This window comes from Danio rerio, chromosome 6 (assembly GCF_052040795.2).
Source record: "Danio rerio strain M-AB ecotype USA chromosome 6, GRCz13ab, whole genome shotgun sequence".
Lineage (NCBI taxonomy): Eukaryota > Metazoa > Chordata > Actinopteri > Cypriniformes > Danionidae > Danio > Danio rerio.
The window spans coordinates 17,237,121-17,259,807 of NC_141026.1; the positions used below are offsets into that span (position 1 = coordinate 17,237,121).

The 22,687-nt window shown below is 36.3% G+C and overlaps 1 protein-coding gene across 12 annotated transcripts in view; it reads right to left on the bottom strand.

The window, feature by feature from the left end:
* Positions 1 to 22,687, bottom strand: part of agap1 (ArfGAP with GTPase domain, ankyrin repeat and PH domain 1) — a 351,020-nt gene that overhangs the window by 237,917 nt on the left and 90,416 nt on the right. For 5 of the 12 annotated variants that reach the window (XR_015493376.1, XM_087256864.1, XM_087256862.1 and 2 more), the window contains exon 1: positions 375 to 2,301. The exons of the other annotated variants lie outside the window; for them this stretch is intronic. Coding sequence is in view for 4 of the 5 variants with exons in the window: in XM_087256864.1 (XP_087112990.1) it covers positions 375 to 1,638 (1,264 nt within the window). In the remaining variant the exon portion in view is untranslated. Of the gene's footprint in view, positions 1 to 374; positions 2,302 to 22,687 lie in introns of those variants that run through there. 12 annotated transcript variants of the gene reach the window in all.

Sequence of the window (22,687 nt, forward strand, 5' to 3'; positions counted from 1 at the left end):
AATCCACTCAACCAAAAGAAAAGACAAGAGGGGATAAAGTCACCCAGACAATGTGCATTATCAGAAAGAAGAACAGAACATGCTAAAAGAATGAAAACAGCACTAAATGAGGGTTTTCACATTCATGGTTCAAGAATGTAAACACTTGCCTTTGCATCAAGGCTGCCAGCTCTTAGAGTGAGCTGCAAGCATGGCGCATAATGAAACACAAACACAGGAGGCCTGCAGAGAAGCAGCTAAACATCACCTTCCTGTCCAAAACAAACACACATCCCTCTACCCCCTGTTCTGGGTGCATAATAGCAAACAGAGCATCCTTTTGCACTATAATATGTGAAGCTAAAACAAATGAGAGAGAAGATAAAAGCTATTACCGTCCAGTGGGCATCCGTTAACACTCTCAGAGCTGGACTGTGAGTAGCCCATTTCTGCTCTCTGCTGAGCTCCCAGCAGGCCGTTCTTCCGGAGAGCTCGGTTACTGGGGCTGCTCAAAGGTGTGGACGTCCCATCTTTCTTTGAAAAGATTCCGCTGAAGAACCGGATGAGTTTTCTTTCCTGCCCGCTAGAACGAGAGCCCATCCCTCGAATAAAACCCTCCTTGTCCACCAAAGATTTATCCGACAGCCTGAGCAGGTCACTGTTGTCTAATGTCCGGTTCTTACCCTTCATCCTTTCCCTGCGGCCCAGTTCTGTCACAGAGTCTGTTTTGTTCAGGACTTCGCCAACATCCAAGGTGTTTCGTTTTTCTGTGGAGTCGGTCTCGGCAAAAGCCATGTTTTGCAGAACCACACCAGGTTGAGTTTGATTCCCTTCTCCATCACGGCCAATGCAGCCTGAGCTGCTGTGGTGCTTCTCTTTGGACAGAGCCCGAATACGGATGAGTTCGCCACCTGTCCAGTGGCGAAAGCTGAAACTACGCCGCAGCAGACTTGGATGTCTCTTAGTTGGAGGGGTTTGAGGTGCTGGTTTAGGTGATTTCCCATTCCCTTTAGCCAACAAAGAGGAGATGCAGCTCTCTTTAGCTGTCTTGACACTCTTGGGTTCCTCACAGGGCTCATCTGGCCACGTACTAACCGGTTCCTCTGTGCTCCTGGATGTCTTGAGGATTTTCTTTCTAATACCTGTTTTTTCTCCGTTAGCAGCAGCTGTGCTGCAGACTTTTCCATGCTCGGCATCACGTTTCAATCTGTCACTTTCATCCACATCTTCTGCTCTTTTCTCCCCTGGTGCCCCATTTTCAATGGCCTTGTTCTGTCCGTTCTCAGGCAGGATGCACGTTTGATTTAACTCCCTTTCTTTATGCGCATGTTGTGCCCTCTTTAAGAGTTTCAACCTTCCCAATTCTAGATGTCCAGTACTAAAGGTCCTGAAGTTCCTCATGTATGAGTGTGCAGAAAACTCGTCAGTCTCGTCCTCCACTTCTTTTAGTTCTTCAAGCTGAGAGCTCCGCTGCGCCTCGGAGGCTCCCTCGCGCCGGTACGCGCTCACTTTTGGGTTCTCCAATCGCCGGTGCGTCGAGCCTCCACCGTCCTGCAGGTTTTCTTTCTTCACTAATGTCAAAGATATCCGGTACACTGTTTTTCTTTGTGGCGTGCCCCGCTCCATCCTTTCCGGGTAATTACCATCAAGTAAGTACATTCTTCAGCAAACCAATCAAGTAAATGAATTCACTTCAAATATGTTTCTGATCTGATTTCAACTAAGCTGGTTATTCCCAGAGCACATAATAATAATAATAATAATAATAATAATAATAATAATAATAATAATATAATCTATTTGTTGAAGAAGTGCTTGTTTACAATATTGCTGTGTTGGCAGAAGCCTAATGTTCCTTCGCTGTCCAGGCGCGTTCGTGTGACAGGCGCGTTTGTTGCGGTTTAAGAAAAAACTTAAATATTCCCTGAAGCAGCCTAAACATCCAATGTAAACTCCGTGCTTTACTTCATGCCAAATATCCCTGGAAAGTAAATTCCGGCTTCAATTTCTGCCTCCCGCAGCGAGTCTTGTCTCTCTGAGGTGCAAATGTTATTGCAACACTGTCCTTTAAAGCAGAAGAGTGCGGTCTTCCCTATTGTGCCCGTGCATCCCCCGCCGTGCAGCCAGCTTGCTCCTTTTGCACCGGACTGTCCGTGCCTTTGTTTCCCGCCGTTGTTAGTTCACACTCTCATTCAAATGTATCATGCACAAACCGGAGCTCTCGCTTCACGGTATGCAGAACAAGAGTCCCGGGAAACGACACAGACAGCGTTAGGACCTACAGATCCATACCCGTTTCTCTTCTCTATCTGCCCCGTGTGCTCCGTATACACACAAATCATCCTGTTAAAGCCGTATGAAAACCCGGAACGGATTTCTCCAAGATTACGCATTAGCCATGTTACATACGACTTGCATCATTTACGTAAATCATACTACGTGAAAAAGGCATTAAATCAATGTAAAATGCTTAACTGAAACATGTACCAGTCAGCAGACTAAAAAGAATAACTCACATAATGCCACTGTTTTGTCATCTCATATACAGCTTGAGGTAAATATCAAAGCAGGTTATTCAAAAGTGTGCGACGTTCTGTGCACATACATCAACAAATCTACGCATAAACACGAAGCTGTTCTTCATATGACTGGAATTATCACTTAAAGTCAGCGTGTTTGCTTTGGCGTGTCAAAATAAACACTGAATATAAGCGTGAAGTGAATCTGCTCCGCTGAAAAGTCCACTCCGGGTCACAGCTCTATCCAGCGGAAACGCGGGGGTTGGGTTTCCACGTCTCTGTCCATCAAAACCTTTAAACCCACCCGGGCTCCAGGAGAAAGAAAAAACACGCTAAAATTCAATAAAGTAGCTTGTATGGGCATTTTATCGCTTCTAACTGTATATATTAAGTAAAATAAAATAACAAACTGAAAATGTATTGAGTTAAACGTTTCTTTCACTGATGTTTTGCCACTACACAAAGTCTAACTGGAGATGAAAAATTGGACAACACACCAAACAAAACTTCACTTTAGCTCTTTCTTGAGAGTCTAAGAACTGCTTTCTCACTGAGAAATTATTACAAAATAATATATAATTTTTTGTAAATATAACAAATATCATTTTTGTAAATATAACACAAATAATTACAAAAATTTGTAATGTAAAAAACAATTAAACATGACAGAATTTCATGACAAAAAATATTTACATTTTTTTATTTAGGCTACATTTTAAAGAGTATCCTCACATGCAGTTTAATTGGATTCAGCTGCAAATATGCATGACTTCTTTAGTTTAAGTAGTAATAGTTATCTTTCTTTTTATTTTGTTATATTTGTCTGAATAATCTGAATTATTTATATTCTTTAATTATAACTATACATTTCAACAGTTTACTGCTCGTCCATATGATCCACAGTTTTTGCAATGCATGTAGATTACGATGTGCCAGCATTTAACAGCAGTACACACAGACTAATCACATTACGTTTCGTAAGCAGTCTGAACACACTTGGGGTTGAGCAGCACTTTCATTTGCCCTCCGGCCCCTCTCCATCACCCCCTTCTCTCAGTAAGGAGGGAGGTGTGGGTATGGAAGATTACCCCTCTTATCTCACAGCCCAAATCCATGTGTCTTCCTTTCGCCTTCAACTCCGGCCTGACATTTGTGGAATCGTTACAGAGATTTAGGCGGATTAGAAGAGGCTCATTAGGATCCATTCTGTTCAGCTTTTCTCACCATCACCTCTCCCCCTGCCCTCCCAAATCAGCAATGAGCCCCACCTGCCTGTCAGGACCCCCTTTTCTCCAGCATCTACAGTTACACTCTTCATCTTAATAAATACAGTATGCAGATAACAGCTGTAAAACTTTTGTGGATAAAACTTAATGGTTATTAATATTGGTCACATCATCTGAATAGCTTTGATTTCGATGATTGATTTCACTTTTAATGACACAAAAATGTATTGGGATGACTGGTTTACACACAAGATCTAAAAATAATCGAAACAATCCCCCAACAAGTCCTGGCATTTTGTCAAGCATCATTTTGAGTTTAACAAATCTGACAAATTCCTGTACATTTGTATTCATGCCAGTTTTGAAAAATGTCCATTTCATTTACAGCTAAATTCCAATATCATGAAGGGAACAAAACATACATGCATTAGTGTACACTGTGATCACTGCCATCAAAGATGTTTTACACATTCTGTATGACACGTTTTTCTTTCTCCATAAAATGATTTAAGATTAACTGATATAAAGAGAAAAAAACACAAAACTGACCTAGAAACACAGGTCTGAGGCTCAATAAAATTATTCCCTATTTTGTTTTAGTATCTTTTGTTCCTGTGGTTGAGTTTAACACATGCTTATACAAAATGTTCTTACTATTATTATTGGTTTCACTTTAAAATTGAGCAAACAAGAGTTCAACTATTACATCAAAAATGCCACAAACAAATCTAATAATATTAGTTGTTTAAAAAGCATTGCCATACTCCTCGGCTTGTCATTCTGACATTAACCCTACTTTGAAATCATTTTGGGTGTGTTAAACAGTTTTTGGTTTCATGAATCTATTACTTTTGTTATAGTTTATCACGTTTTGGCTAAGCACAAAGATATGCTCATTAAATATTATTTCATATTCCCTTGTTAATCTTACAAAATTTAAATAAGGTGCAGTGCACCCAAAATATTTATGTCATTTTAAACCTGGATGAAGTTTTTTTTTCTTTAAGATCTTAGTAGATCTCCCCAAATTGTTTTTGGGGCTGCAATAACATTCGCTAAATATTTCTAAATATCAAGTTAAAATATTAGTTTGAAATCCTAAAACTAACATGCAAAAGTTATAGCCCTTTCTACAACAATTGCTGCAATCGTGCTACCTGCCTTAATTTCACAATAAATTTATCAATACAATATATTACTATGAGTTTAACAGTTAAATCTTGTAAATTACAGTGAAAATTACAGTAACGTTGTGAAATACTAACAATTTTTACAAAAGTACTTTTCCTTTTGAAAATTATCTTTTCATACAAGACAAAGTATCAGGACAGTAATATTTTTTTATTTATTTAGTTGAGAACAAATAAGATAACACATTTAATACTTCTCACTTATTGGTGTAAAAAGTAATTAAAACAATCTTTATTTATAGAGTCAATATCTCTGAAGAGGTGATATTTTTCTATTTTTATCACTACAATAGACATTCAGTGTTCATATCCGAATTCTAAATGTTACTTCAGTACTTCTGTGTTAACTTAATGAAATAGAAATATTAATGCTGTGTGATTAAAAAGACTATAGCTGTGGTGAAAAATTATTATGATTATTAATTCAGCATCTTGATTCCAAGATTTTCAAAATGCATTGTTATTCTGTCTTTAATTAATACAGCGTTTTTAACAGGAGATGGCACTATATGCTTTTCAAACAGTCATACTCCGCTTGCATACAATTACCCCTTGAACGTAAAATCATCAGTGATAAAGTTGAATTGAAGAGGTGAATTAAAATAGTTCATAGTGAGCTGTTCTCATTATTCTCATTACAAAAGGCAAATACATGACTTTGATGATTGATGATTAACCATCTACTGTTAAAAACTAAGCTCGGAATTGATACAAAATTTTGATTCACATTTTGAAACATCTCAGAATTGATAAAGAATAGAATTCTCATACGATTGTAACAGAAATTTTTTTCATCACCATGAACACTGCAAGCACCAAAACAAATAACAAAAATATGAATGTTCACTCTATGCTTAAAATCGACATCGCAAGCTTCCAACAAATAATCATTGAGGTCACATTGCACATTTTGTCAGTAAAGCCGGTTCTGTAATCGGATGTAAATCTCCAGCATCTGCTCTCAGACAGAGCAGCGTTTACTACAGTCATATTCACTTACAAACTATGGAAAAGCTATGATTTGACAGCTGTTTGCTCAGCATTTAAGTAATATATATAAACAATATAGTAATATTTGCTGGTACATTCGAGAATGAAAATTGTATTGAATTGCATATCTACAAGTATGTGAAAATACCAGCCCTCTCTCACATGGAAACATATTTTACGTACAACTTCATACAAATTAATTCATATAAAAACGTATCAATTAAAGAAAAGAAAAAAAGACACATCCCAAAATCTCACCCCTAAACTCAACCGTCACTGGGGGATGAGAAAATAATACAAAAATGTACAAATGCGAAATACAAAATACAAATTAGACACTGAATTAAAAATGAAAGTTAAGGATCACATTGGAAAATACCATATTTGTTAACATTTCATAAAGCATGTTATTAAATGTAATAATTACAACAATCTCACTTCATAGATTCAGTCTAGGTTCTGAATTAAATGCTTCTGTGAGATGCTTCAGGAACCGTAATTTTCTAGGTCTGCGATTTGCAGCATACTTGAATTATTCACATAAAAGCTCCTCCACTGGCCTTCTGAGGATATTTACTACTGATGACGGAGCCAATGGAAATTGCAATTGCGTTTTAACTCATTGTGCAACCCTAATTGTATTCTACTAATATTTTTATTGTATTTCTGCATTCTTTTGAATAAAATCATCAACACACTCACCAAATATGGTCCATCTCTTTCAAAACGGCTCTGATTGTAAAATCTCTGCACTGGCAAGACTATACAAAATCAGTTTAGGCAAACGATACACCCTCTGCGCATGACATTGACCAACTTCAAACGTGCCTCGTCCTTTCATCCCAGCCACAGAACTGTCATAAAGGAAATCAGGATTAGGAAGCAGGTACGCGCCACACGCTCTTGCTGCAACACATCGCCCTTCACATGTTCTATCATCAATGTGACTGCATGGCTTCATAGCTTCTGAATACTTCAACACAGGGAATGGAATATAAAGCAGGCACACTCTCAAATGTGTAACGCATGATACACAGAGGTAATCGCAGGAATATGAAGCATGTTTCTGTCTTCCATATCGCATTATGCTTTCTGCATATGTTTGCATGCAGCTGAATAAAAATGACGTTGGGGTAGAGTTATTTAGAACGGCATGTGGCACAGATTGCAGCTTGACTGATTGCAGAAATATTCTCCAGTGTAAGATTTCCCACTGCATGCCATGAAATGAAAGCAGCACTACAGTTATAAACAACGAGATTTAGGCTAACACGTCTTCAAAACAAGGGTTGAGTGAAACTTCTGGAAAAAGGTCTCACAGTGTATAATTCAACTGCACTGAGAAAAATTGTTCATTGGATTTACTACACTTTTTTTCAGGTAACCGGTGGCAAAGAATTTATATGGGCTGAATTTAAACAAACAAATTAAGTTAAATACTATTACATTTAATTAGTTTAAATTCAGCCTATATAAATTGTTTGCAACCACTTTCCTTAAAAAAAATTAGTAAATTCAATTCTTTCTAAACTACTATAATTGGTATACTACCTGACAAATGTCGCCTTTTGGTTGATCATTTGGCATCAGAAGTGGCTTAATTGAAAGGAAAAAGCTTGTAGATTGTGCTTATTTTACCAAAATAAAATGTGATCATGCCTTGATTTTTAATGATTTAATTAGGACAGTAAGGTCTGACTTTGCTAAGACAAAAGTCTTGTCACTTAACAGGGATAATCTACAGTATAAAATACAAAGTCATAATGCAGTGAAAAAGAATGAATATTGTGTATGACTCCCATGAGCTTGGAGGACTGCATCCATACATCTCTGCAATGACTCAAATCACTGATTAATAAAGTCATCTGGAGTGGCAAAGAAAGCTTTCATGCAGTACTCCCAGAGTTCGTTAAGATTATTTCATCTTCAACGCCTCCTCCTCCATCTTACCCCAGACATGCTCAATAATGTTCATACTTGGTGACTGGGATGGCCAATCCTGGAGCACCTTGACCTTCTTTGCTTTCAGGAGCTTTGATGTGGAAGCTGAAGTATAAGCAGGAGTGCTATCCTGCTGAAAAACTTGCCCTCTCCTGTGGTTTGTAATGTAATGGGCAGCACAAAGGTCTTGATACGTCAGGCTGTTAATGTTGCCATCCATTCTGCAGATCTTAAGCACGCCCCCATACTGAATGTAACCCCAAACCATTTTTCCTTCACCAAACTTGACTGATTTCTGTGGGTTTTGGGTCCATGCGTGTTCCAATAGGTCTTCTGCAGTATTTTAAATGATTGGAATGCAGTTTAAGAGATGATTCATCAGAAAAATCTACCTTCTGCCACGATCAACTAGAAGTCAAGCTATTAATTGTTTCTCTTACAACTGTGATCAACGACAAAAATTTGTCAGGTGGTGTATATATATATATAACTATACTACCCAATAACTATGATATAATTGGTTACTACAAATATTACACCAATTATTTTTTTAATGAATACATGGGTGTGGAAATGTGTTTCGTAACTGAAAGCACAAACTGGAATATCTTCACTTTGAAATCGAGCTCTTAAGGGATCTATTTCAAAGCGGACATTGTGCAGCGTAATCTGGATCTGTGCTGTACTTCATTTTTTGTATTCAAGGCCAAGAAAGACACAGGAATCTGATAATTGCAGGCCAGACCGTGAAAGCTGCTTTAATGAAATGATGTTTCAAGAGTCCTGGACTGAAGAAGATGTACCATGAGGAACCACCTGTCTTCTCAGCAGGACAAAAGAAAAGAAAAACTGACCTCACACTCATTCATGTGAGAGAGCTTAAAGGGGATAGATCAAACCAAAAATCAAAACTCGATCGACATTAACTAACTTTTCAATTGTTCATAACCCAATTTGAGTTTCTCTTTTTCTGTTGAACACTAAAGAAGTTATTTTCCTACTTTAGAGGTCAATGCAACCAACATTCTTCAAAATATCTTTTTTGTGTTTAACAGAAGAAAGAAATGGTTTGAAAAGGATTCATTCCTACAAAAATAATTATCCAAACATTTTCCAAACATTTACTCAAACCAGAATTCTCCAGTGTGCAAATACACTGACGATTGGGGGGGGTCAACATTTTTTTGTAGTAGTTTTGGTAATACATGCTTCAGTGAATGAAATTTATGAATGTAATAATGTATGTTTCCAGTGTTTTAAGGGATATTTAGTGACTACTTTAGAGTATACTGTAGGTCAAACCACACAAATTATGTCTTAATTTTCTTTAGTTTTTAGCTACATGCAGATATAAACACCTATTTTACCAGAAACGTGTTTTGAGAATACTTAAGATGTCTATCGGTGCTCTAGAACTGCGTTTCAGACTGTTGAATGATATTTTTCCCACTGTTGATTGCCGCAATTGAGTGTATCAGTGTTATGAACCATTATGGAAGGGTCTGTCTGTGTATATTTAATAATGTGTACATATATATATATATATATATATATATATATATATATATATATATATATATATATATATATATATATATATATATATATATATATTTATTTATATTATACATTAATATTAAGAAAGCTAATATTGAAGAAAGCTATTTCTTACTACTAAAGGGCTGACCCCAAACCCCCCTTATAATTCACACCCTACAATTCTCTGTACAACAAAAAACAAACATTTTTTAGTGAACTTTCAATCAATTTACACTGCTATCATTCGGACATGATAAGTCGATAATTAATTTTATATTCTGATACCTAATATCTGGTTACAAAAAATATATTAATTTAAATGACCATAAGAAAAAAGTACATGAGCTTTTTTCCATATTAATCTTTGCAAAATATTGTAGTTTCATGTAAAAAGTACATTCAAAACTTTCTGTTTTATAAAGATGTTCTTTTGCTTATTTAATTAAAATAATCAAGTATTACATTTGAAAATAACTTCTTTCCATTTTAATACGCGTTTAAAGTTTAATCCATTTCTGTGCTGGCATAGTTGAGAATTAATCATCAATCCTCTTATATTCAGTTTCATATGATCATCATAAAATCATCCTAATATGTAAATTTGAACCTCAAGCAACTCTTCTAATTATTATAAATGATTAATTATCAAGTTCGTGACTAGAAAGAAACCCCTCCAGGCTGTTGCAGAGCAGCCATGTGTTCCAACAGACTTGGGGAATGAACTTTGATGTAATGCTAGTGTGCGATATCGTGACTACAACAAATCTAAAAACAAACATTGCACATCCCAGTGTTAATCAAGGCAGTTTTGCACTTCCGTTATGCAGTTCACACTTCACAACACCGGGAATGATTCAAACATCTGGCCTTCAAAATTAACTGGAGCCCTTGATTCAATCACTTTTCTGAGTGGAAATGAGTGGGACAGTTTGAGGAAGAAACATGAAAACCTGCACCTGAACCATGGTGGCATTTTTTGGTTTGTTTTTATTTCCTCAGACAAGTAGCAGTGAAACATTTGCAGTATTTTGACAAAAAAAGTAACAGTTTTATACAATTTTGGTCCAATTTGATACTGAAATTGAATTCTGATTTTGTATTTTTTTGCAATATTACTGTTTTTATTATATTTTACCTTTCTAATGGGTGGATCTCAAGCTTTGTTGTATATAGATCAACATTTACTATGTTCAGTAAAAAAGAATTTAAAAAGTAACAGTTTAACTTGAGCCATAAATGAAATTTATTATCATATAACCAAACTTACGAGTCGTCTAGATAACAACGATCATGTTTTTTCTTTCAAGCATCATAAACGTTTTGCATCCATAAACGTATCATTTCAAGAAATGTCTGCATTAAAACGGTGTAATGTGTATGCCACATCTATATGTGGTGCTGTAAACAAACACTTACAGAGCCGCAGGATGCACTAAAATCATAGAAGAATGCAGTGAGTAGTGATGTGCCACTAATGTGTCACTGGAACTATTCAAAATCACGTTGATTAGCTGGTTTGTCTATGCTGACATACGAGCGATCCGCTGATGAAACGTGGCGTTAAAATGCTCCAGAGTTTCCGTATCTGTGGCTACACTCAGGCCCCGTTTACACTAGTACGTTTTAGTTTTAAAACGGCGTTTTAGAATGAAAACGATCCGCGTCCACACTCGCGTTTTACCCAGCGTTTCTGAACTGCTCTCCGTCCACACCAAAACGCTGAAAACACACATCACGTGACCACACAGACGCTCTCGGGCAAGCGCTGCAGCCCATCTACCCAGATGAGAGCTCTGCTAGTCGGACTGCTCATCAAGCATCTCCCGCTGGATCTAATCTCACTATATTTATTAAACGGGATATTTCAGTCATCTTGTTGTCTTTATCTAACGACATATTCCCTGACTTTGGGCATTGGAATCTATTACTTGTTCTCAGGTAACGTGTTTTGGCTGAGCGCAAAGATAAGTTAATGATTAATGTAACCACGTACATTCTGTATATTGACTGATCGCTTGCCTTTATTTCCTATAATGAATAAACTTATTGTATGTTATACTTTTAAAATGGCTATTATCGATTCTTAAAACTGATACTCAGCAAAAGAGAGGCTGTGTTTCGTATTTTCACTGAAATTGAAAGGAGGCAGTTGTTATCGGCTCTGTTTTGTTATAAATATCCACACAGTGAAGATGACGCTCATATATGCAGCACGACGCCTCAACATGTCTGCTGTCTAAGTTGCTAATATTAAAATGAAAATAGGCAGTTCCTTAAATCATGCTTACATTTTATTGTTGAGAAAGTGAAACAACGAAGCCAGGGTGATGTGAATGAAGTTATAAAGTACACTGTTCCCTTTGAAGATTTACCCGTGTCCTCGGTATAGTCTGCTTTTCCATATCAAACTGAGAAGAAGAGACTGCAGCCTTGATCAAACTTGCGAAGTCTGAACTTACACGGAGAGAATGCAGGACTGAACTGTGCGTGTTAGGCTACTTAATATTCAGGAAAAGCCCCAATCAGAGAGGCGAACGTCTGCAGCCCCGCCTCCGTTTTCAGATGTCTCCGTTTTCCATCATCCACACTGAGACGGAGCAGCAGCGTTTCAGAATGAAAACGGCCTCTCCAGCGTTTTCGAAACGCTCCGTTTTCGGCGCTCGAGAACTCCGGCGTAGTGTGGACGGTTGGCGTAACCGTAGCAAAACTTATGCGTTTTCAAACTAAAACGCATTAGTGTAAACGGGGCCTCAGTAAACAGTGGTGAGTTCAGTAGACCAATGATATTCATGGCCAATTGCAGTCATTTCTGTTGAGCACGTGAACACAATGGCAAATTAGCACCGTTTAAGAACGTGCTCAACAGTGCTCAAATGTTTTAACTGGTACTGAGTTCCAGTATGGTGACAACATTAGTTCTGTTAACTCTGATAATCAAGAATTATTAAAACTAAACATATAAAAACTAAATAGAAATGTAAAAATAAAACTAAACAAAAACTAACAAAACCATAAATGAAATTAATTGAAACTAAACAATTTACCAGCACATTTAAAAATAGTATCAAAATAAAAATTAAATTAAAATAGCAAAACTATAATAAACTTGCCAATCTACACTAATACAAGATGGACAGTGTTTTGACAATTCTTCACTTTGTAACCCACTAACCAAAAAAGTTTGTTTCAGGACAAACGCTGCTGGTCAAAAAGGGTTTAAAATGAGTAAGACAAGTAAATGATGACATAATTGTAATTTTTGGGTGAGCTATCCCTTTACCTTTAACCCGATCTTACAGCAAGCTGAATGGACATGAGGAAGAAAAAAAGGAAAACAGAGAGGAACAGAAGTGTGAGGGCTGTAGAAACATGCTGACTTTAGCAGGTGTTCTCCTGCCCATTTGCTACACTTGGAAGTGTTGGCAAGACTCACATGGGAAAGACTTTCATCTGAGATAAAAGGCTCAGAGAAAAAAAAAAGCTATTTCTTGCTGCGCTCCAGTGTCGACAGGCCTGTGATTGGCAGGTTTCATCACTCCTGCACCATGTAAGATCTCTGATACAGACCACTGAGATTCTCAGGTGCAGTCTGCGCACAGCCTCCCATCCACATTATAGGCTGAAGCTTAGAGAGTAAAGTGACACAGCTCTCAATAGAAATGAGTGAAAGAAAGACCCGCTCCATGTCTTCATCACTGTTTTACCTCATTTCAAGAAAACAGCTGACAGGATGAGAGAAAAAGAACTATATCATAGTTTTACCCAACTGAGTGCAATCTATACTGTAGTTTAAGCACTGATATCTGCATTTATACTAGGGATGTTCTGAGACTCTTTTTCCTTTCACAATATCGATTCCGATACCCGAGTTCTGAACCAATACTGTGTATGTATCTATAGAAACAGTTGCGTATATATACTACTAGCCTTGTTAAAAAATTGTCAATTAATTTACGTTGTGCTTCAGACTTATCCATTATTGTAGAGATGCACAATATAATCGCCGGCCATATTAATATCGGCCGATAACTGCTATTTTTAACGTTATCAGAAAATATCAAAATTAGGCTGATATCTTTAAGCTGTTAGATTAGTTAATTGTACAGAACTACCTGTCTATTCATCTTATTCTTTGCCGACAAGCGGGCGCAGCCATTTGAATCTTTTCAAGTGGTGCTCGCTGCAGAGCCATTTGAGGAGAGGTGAGCTCCAGAGAGGGGGAGCTTAAGCTTGAGCTCCACCTTTATTGCACTTCTTCTATGAGTAATGTCACTGGGGGTAGGGTTAGGGGTGGGGTTGGTGTACGCATTAAAACAGCTTACAGGAGGAGGAGCGACAGCTCATGCTCCCCCTCTCTGGAGCTCACCTCTCCTCAAATGGCTCTGCAGCGAGCACCCTCTCAATCTTTTTGGCTCGAGACTTCTGGTCTCATTCACTTCTATTCATTTTTAAACGTTAAAAACTGCTCGTTAAGCTGCATGGTGTTGCAAACTGATATTTTCCTATTATATTATTCTACTTGGTCTGTATACTGTAGCAATGCAAAGATTTGTTTGTAGAGCAAGTATTTTGACCGTTTTCTGCCATTTATTATTCCTTGTCATTTCTCCCATAGGTGACTAAATCGGAAGTTCTAAAACAATCGCGAAAACAGGCGTACTTCCGCATTTAGAATAAGGTCAATATATTCACCTTGCAATTTAGTTTATATATATAATATATATATATATATATATATATATATATATATATATATATATATATATATATATATATATATATAATTTTTTAAATAAGTTTTTAAATTAAAATTTGTTCACTCTATAAAAATGTACCTTTTAAAATATTTTTTATTTATCTGATAATATATCAGTTTTTGGCCTCCAAATCCACCAAAAAATCTATATCGGTGCATCCCTAATTAATAACACATAAAAGAAAATACATACATACAGTGAAGTATTTTTATAATTATACATTCAACAGTAATATTATTTATAGTACATTCAACAAGTAAGCCACAAAGCAAATGGTATCAGATCGGTTTTTGTTTTCAAACAATGACAGAATTTTTGCAGTATCGGCAATTATTTCCAATACTAGTATTGGTATTGGAACAATACTACTTGATAAAAAAAAAAACACTAATAAAAAGCTCCCAAGTGAATTCTGTTTAAAAACAGAAACGAAGTAAAAGATTTACCCTTTGGACTTGCCAGAGGTAAATAAAGAGTCCATGGTATAAACACAAACTTTAACCTAAAAATTGATGATGATAGGCACTTTCCCTTGTTCAGCTCTATAAACCAAACCACGTCTTTAAATTACATGATCAGGTCAGTTAGCACATATGATATTACGAAACATTACCTGTTCTGAATTATGCTATAACAAAACAAGTTTGTAAATGTGATGGGGAAAACAGTCAAAAGAAAACAGCTGTTTGGTTACACTTTTTTGGTTTAAAATATGTATTTCCTAATAATTAATAAATCAAAGACATACTATAAAATATAAATATTAAAAGTTAAATTACATGTAATACATACATTTAAATTTTATCCCAAAAAAAACGCAATGTTTACTTCTCTTTATGCATATTTTCTAAATAACTGTTTAATAAAACATTATATTAGAAAGTATTTAACATTACATAGAAAAGGTCCAATTATATTAATTAACACATTACCTGATTACAAACTGTGAATCTGAATCCAAGAAAAAAACTAATGTAATACTAATCACATTTAATGCCAAGTCAGCTGTCAACTGAAATCCTTGTAGGTTTACACCACCTGCTGGCATAGAGAAGAAGGCTTGGACAGAATTCTTTGTAATGCGTGTCATGACCTGATTAATGCACATTCTAATACTTTTATTCTATAAAAAGCAGCAGGACATTATCCACAGAGTTCACTAGCCACAGCTGATGAAGTGTGTTTATTTGAGATAGAAAAACAAATCAACATTTTTGCAGAAAGAGCCAACAGAGAGCTAATTGCAAATCTGCCCCATGGTCTGTTTTCACCACAGTTCTACATATGCTTGTCCTGAACATAAACCCCCCCAGAAGCAGTGTACTGCCACAAATGATATGTAATCTGCCTTGTAAGTAGTGATGTATGAAAACTGTTTCTGAGTCCAAGCCTCCACTCATTTTAATTAAATACTTCATTAGATGAAATGTATGACCACTATGTGAAGTTTATGACCATTGTTTAGCCAAGTCACACTGTAAAGCTCATATTTTACAAAATCATGCTGTAACTACAGGCTCTGTTCTAGCTGTATCTCAAACACCAATATTTGAACCATTTATAAAAGAAAAAGACCATCTGATAATTGGCTTGTTTAGTCATAAAAAGATCAGTATAAAGCCACCAACCGAGCTGCAATGGAGCCGAAGTGAGGATGCTGGAATAGAGAGATTTGAACAGTGACTAAGGTGCGTTTGAGCAGCTCTCTCTGCTCTCTTTGATGAGGGGAGAGATTAAAAGAGAGAAGAACCATGCTGCCTTTCATCCCCCCCCATGAGGCACTGGAAAATGGGTCAGTTAGCAGAGAGTACAGACCCCTGCTGGAACACACGCACAAACCGGCATATGGGCATGAATGCAGATACATTCACAATTCACACGAAACCATCTTAAAAGATAGGTGTAATCCTGAGATAAGCTATAAATAGTCAAAGAAAAGATCGGAACATGAAACAACTCAAAGGAAATGCAGATGCCACTATATATATTAAGTAGGAACATGGGATAATGCTAAGCATCATGGATAATACGAAAACAGAAGATATAAAAACATAAGAATAGCAACATACTGGGAGGAACAGGCAACACAGCAAAAAAGCACAGCAAATAAAACAGGGCTTGAAATTGCGACTGTTTTGGTCGCATATGCACCTGAAATTTTATCTATGCGACCTCAAAATATATAAAAGAGCATACAATTATTGTCATGTAAGAAAATGTTCACCGCATGGACAGATTTAGGAGACATTCACGCAATATGCATCTTTTTACCTAAAAACGTGAAAAGCAGCGCTCAGGAATCGTTTAATACAGTCATCAAGTCAACTTTCTAAAGTAAACAAATCCCGCAATGCTTGCCCCGCCTTCAACCTCTTCTGATTTGTGCACTGCTCTAGAGGTGAACGCGAACGCATTGGTTAATGTCAGCTGTCAATCATTTAGTCAATGCTCTCTGCCTTCAGGTGACGGGGAGCTACAGCCACGAAAATGTGATTCGCTGAAGATGAGAGAATTAAAAGCACACTGACAGATTTTGCTTTAGAAACCGCCTAAAGTTCCAAATAATGGCACATCAAATTAGTGAAACACTTTTCGAAGAGTGGAAAAGACTCCTAAAGCCATTCGCTGTAAAGTCTGAGTGAGTGTTTGCCACTGAAGCTATTTTAAGTGTGAGATGTTCTATTCAATCCTTCATTTAATCCTCAGGATGTTTTCAGATGCAATAAATATGTTCATGTTAAACTTGTAGTAACGGTGCACATAATTCTTGGTGGGTGCGACTAAATTTTGGCTGATATGACTACATTTTTAAAGTTAGGAGCACCAGTGCTACCATGCAAAAATGTTCATTTCGAACCCTGTAATACTTTGCTACAATCTTACATTTAAACTTGCTTATAGTTTTCCAACATTTTTTCAAATATTTTGGGACTACAAACATTATTTGTTTAAAATCATAAAGCAAATAGCTCGTCATGATTTTGCAAAGTAAGATGCAATGTCAGAATAACATCTACGTTGATCCTAAAACATAATTTTTGTTTGAAAATGTAATCCATACCTATTCCCTACCCCTAAACCCAACCATAACTGCAAATTATTCCCAAAATTAGAAGGGAATAATAGTTAGATAACCTTAATTCTGATTGGCTGATTGGAATGATGCTCCAGGATCAACATAGATGTTAATCCAGCAACATCAGGCAGGATTCAGGCTGGCGAAGCAAATAATTTCTAATAATACATTTTAATGTAACATTGCAGCATAACCAGCCGTTACATTCGGATTTCAGCATATGTGCTTGTTCACCTGATGAACACTTTGTGTGATGATAAATCATAAATCACAATATAACTCACACATGGCCTTTGATTTAGACTTTAAGTGTTAGATAATAAGAACACTGATTGGTTAGCACATTTGCTCATAAACAGTTTCTTACATCTTAAATGAACAATCAGTGGGGGAGATATGTGTAAAGTGTAACATTACCTTAGATCTGCGCATTATATTAAAATTATTGCTGTCTTATGGCTGGTTTACACCAAACAAGTAACTAAGTATTTGCATGACTGAAGCCCTGCTCACACTGTGGGACTGCTAACAAACTTACTGCTGCACTTAAGAAAGTTCCAGACTGGTTATATTGTTCATGTCTTACCCTCAATGTAAGTAAAACTGTGGGAATGCTTTTTTTTTTTTTCAATGAAGAAAAATGAGAAGCATTGCTCAGATATTTTAGTTAATGGAGAAGTAACAAATATAGCTGATCATTTTAAATATTTAGGTAATGTTTTATTTTTAATATTTAGGTAGGACTCTAATTTAAATAAAAAAAAAACACAAAAAGTTTATAAAAGTGCTAGAGCAAGCCTGAGGATTTTAAGAAACATTAAACTTTTTATGAATACAATGATTTCCCCGCACTTATCTGATTGTGCTACAAGCTGGTCTCACACAAACATTACAACATTAAAACCATTGTATATTATTTATAAACAAACTGTAAAAACTTTAACTAAATGCCGAGGAGCTATCATCATTGTAACTGTATTGCACAACATAAATTACTAACATTCGACAGTTTCTTATTGTATGCTGATGTGTGTTTAATGTATACAATATTAATTGATCTTGCACCACAATATAAGACAGACTAGGTCATCGGTTAGAGGTGATTGTTCTGTTAAATTTAAGAAAAGTGCTTTTGGACAATCAGTTTTTTCAGTCAGAGCAGCAGACGGAAGATGGGATAAAATACTAGTGCATATCAGAGAGAGTAACACTTTTAATCATTTCAAAACTGTTCTTAAAATTTGGCCTAAACAAAATCATATATGCAGCCACTGATCTGATTTCATTTTATTGATGATGATGTATTGCAGGGTTTGACATGTTCACAGACAGTCTCTTACTGGCCTGTGCAATCACATTTTTTCTCTGATGAAGTTCTGGCAGTGTCAGGAATATTTAGACACTTTTGATAACAGCTGCGACAAGAGTCGAACCAATAGGATTAGCAAATCTGATGATGCAATCTACATGACAACTTCAAACCACCGCAGGGAAATGTCAAAACTGTTTTTTTGTTTCTTTCTGATTTTATTATTGAGGCATGCTGTGTGCAAAATTGCTACAAATTGTTTGTTAGCTGTGAGGTGGTATTTCAAAATGCGGCACAGTGAAAGTTTCACTAATGGATAACCTCAAAAACTATAGATTACACAAGACATGTCACCCATATAGTTTTGAATGAGGGAAAAGTGTAATGTAATTTTCAGAGGATGATAATGTGTAACAGCCATAAATGAGGTTGCTGTGATCAATTTCTTTTTAAATGTGCATTAGCTTGAACAACCTTAACGAATGTCGATTTTGTTTCATTCAAACCTTTAGAAACAAAACTTATGAGACGATTGTTGTTTAATTTAATTGGTGATTCTCAATATGTAATGTAATCATAAGCTTGGCTATCACTTTGAGAATTCGATGTTTCCCCATTCAGACAGAAGGCCAAAACATACTGCCCAAGAGGCGTTTCAAAGATGGGCGCCGCGTGAAATGACTTGCCTTAAAGGGTCTTTGATAACATCAAACTCCAGTTGAGTTTTCTTTTGTGTTTGGCACATCTTGATTGTCGTTCAGCCTGACATTATGACAGCTGTGATCTTACAGTGTGACATGGGAGCCATATTTGTGTAGTATGACAAGCTACAATCGTTTAGCATTATTAAAAATTATTATAATTAAAAATAATAATAATAATAATAATAATAATAATAATAAACAATAGTATTAATAAATCGCACAGTGTGAGCCGGCTTTTTTTGCATAAAAGTCATGCAAAATAGAGGCGTATTTCCGCCGGCCGATGCGAATGATGCAGAATGTGAGATGCATTTTCTGAATTTGTCTTTCCAACATTTTTGGAACTTTAACAAAACATGTAACACAGCAAACATATTTATATCCATGTCTAGACTCGTGGGATGTTCGCTACGTCACTGAACGAACCTAAAATCATCACCTGAGTAATTTAGAGTAAACAAATCAACACCAATGTCCTCTTCGCGTTTGGTGTGAACACAGCATTTCATTATGTTTGTAATTTGCATCTTTGTTATTAAAAAAAAAAAAAAAGACAAAGAATGACTATATTTAGGTTATATTATTATTTAAACAAGCATTGAAGGAAAACAATGCATTGAGAATCGCTTTGACATCTCTGAAATTTACCAATACTCTGAATTGTCATCCAACTGAACTGGTAAGTGAAGAATCTCAGCATTAACAGTCAAATAGACAGCACAAATGAACATTTTAATGAAGTAGTTATATTGTATTTATATATTATTGTATATATTTATATATTATTATATTAAATCAGGCACTGAATCCCTGAATGACAACCACTGGTCAAAAACAGAATATAATGGACTGCTTCACTAGATCTAAATCAATAAATAAAACACATCTTACCTGTGAGGATCACCGCAAGGGCACCAAGGTTACATAAAAGAGAAAGAAAAGCATTCATTAGTGACAGTCTATGATTTTAACACTACATTATACTGTACACAAACCATTAATAATACACTATTTCCTGCTAAGCCAGGTTAAAGGTCAAGCCTAGGCTTAACGCGGTGATCAAATGTGTTTGGCCCCATTTATAGGAGCTCTGAGGTCATCTCAAGGGTTTCAGAATAGCGTTTGAGTCATGTTGCTACATACAAGCATCAATTATTCAAGAGCCATGCGGTTTCAGTGTGGCGTTTAGCGCACATATTACATATTCATGAGCAGGTGGAAGAAGGGTTGGAGTTCACAAACACACAGCGTCACGCACACTGGCTCATTCAAAATGTTGAATTAGTTTAGCTATCTCAGTGTTTTCTTTCTACTATACGGCACATTCCAAATGCATCCGTAATCTTATGAAAATTGTACAGCCACAATGCCAACCCAAAGTGGGCCAGAGCAGTATGGCGTTGCCTATCAGAGTGGCAGCTGAGCCAAGACCCCCTGGGCATCCCTGCAGAGCTCCAGCCTTAATCACCCTTCACAGATCACACCATATGCTCATTCTGCCTCTCCAGCAGCCTTCTAACAACAACCTGCCGAATAAAAAAAAATAATTCATTCTGAACTCACGCACGGATCACGTTCAACCTCAGCTGTGCAATGCCAGCATACTGACTCAGTGATCAAAAAATGCATCTTGGGCAAGTTCACAGATATTAAGATGTGGTGTACTCGGCCTAATAAATAAAGGAAATGGCCAATGCAAATAATCAAATAAAACCCCAGCTTGAAATTATTGTGCAATCACTAATTTTCATTTGAACAAGCAACTGTTAAAAGGGTGATAGAAATTAAAGTTAAGATTAGGGCTGCAGGATATTCAGTGCTACAGTATCTTACATCAATTCGTAACTTTTTGATTTGGTGGCTAATTCGAATGAAATAATGCAATCTCATTCATACAATTTAGTATGATTTGCTTATTCCCTCAATGATGGTTGGGTTTAGGAGTGGGCTTTGGTGCCAAGCCTCCTTTGAAAAATCTTACATTTATGTATGACTGAACACCCAGTGGTTGAACTACGCATTGCACACCAGATTCAAGACACATGCAAGTGCAGGTTGCCAGATTGATGACTCCAACAGCAGTGTGCCTGACTGTCAAGCCAAAAAGCTGATTTAAACCTTGTTCTAAAGAAAAGCAACAGCACGCGATAAAAGTAATATTTTCCATATTAAAAGGAGTTTTTGTTTTAACCAACACTTGAAATTTAGATTTTAGAAACGGCTTCTATTTCTAGCAGCTGGACAACAGAAAACTATGATAAATAATCACCTCAGGTGCACCTCATGTGCTTTATTCAGTGTTAAATGCTAAAAATGTGAGTTTAAATGCTATTTTACATGCATAAAATATTTAATTCATAAAATTTTTAAGTTGTCATAGAAATTAAAGTTAAGATTAGGGCTGCCGGATATTCAACGCTATCTCACGTTAATTTGTAAGTTTTTGATTCGTCAGCTAATTCGTATGAAATAATGCAATCTCATTTATGCAATTTAGCACAATTTGCTTATCCCCCAATGATGGTTGGGTTTAGGAGTGGGGTTTGGTGCCATGCCTCCTTTTTAAAATCTTACATGTATGTAAGACTGAACTCTGAATTTGTATGAATTAGCCACTTTCAAAATAAAATAACACCTACAGTCAAAACAACAATGAAAGACAACGAAAATTGATAACTACAAGTGTCATTACTATTATTAATTAGGCCTGTTGCGATAAAGAATTTTTGTTGTGCGATATATTTACAGAAATTGTTGCCATAAGCGATATAACTTGTCATTCTAAGATCATTTTATGATTATATAATGATTATATAACAGCATAATAATGCAAATAGTCATGAACAGTTACAGTTAAACAGGAACAGTTAAAATACTTAGCATTCTTAAGGCTATTTAGATTCTGTAATTGGATATTAGAAAGGTAAATGTCCTATCATATACACTACTAAATAGGGTTAGGTCGATAGACGATGCCATCATCCATCGCTGATGGCCGATAGACATCACAATGCTGAGCCGGCATCGCAGATCTTCCGCTTCACCCCCGTCCCAAACCCACTTGCGAAAAATATATACTTAGGCCCCATTTACACTTATACGTCTTAGTTTTAAAATGCCATTTTAAAACGAAAATGATCCACATCCACACTGGCGTTTCATCTAGCAATTCTGAACAGCCCCCAGTGCACGTCGAACAGTTTATCAAGGATGTACCGCTGGATCGCGTCTCACTATAGTTATTAAACGTATTATTTAATTAATGTTGTCTTTGTCTAACGACTTTTCTGTCTTTTAAATCTATCAGGTAACGTGTCACAGCGTCAGTACACTGCCTCAATCTTTCACTTTAACGCTTGTACTTAGTAATTCTAGTGAAACCTTAGATACTGTTGGTTGTGCACCTTTTTTTACCAACCAAGTTTGTGGACGCCATTATAATGACACAGATCATTCT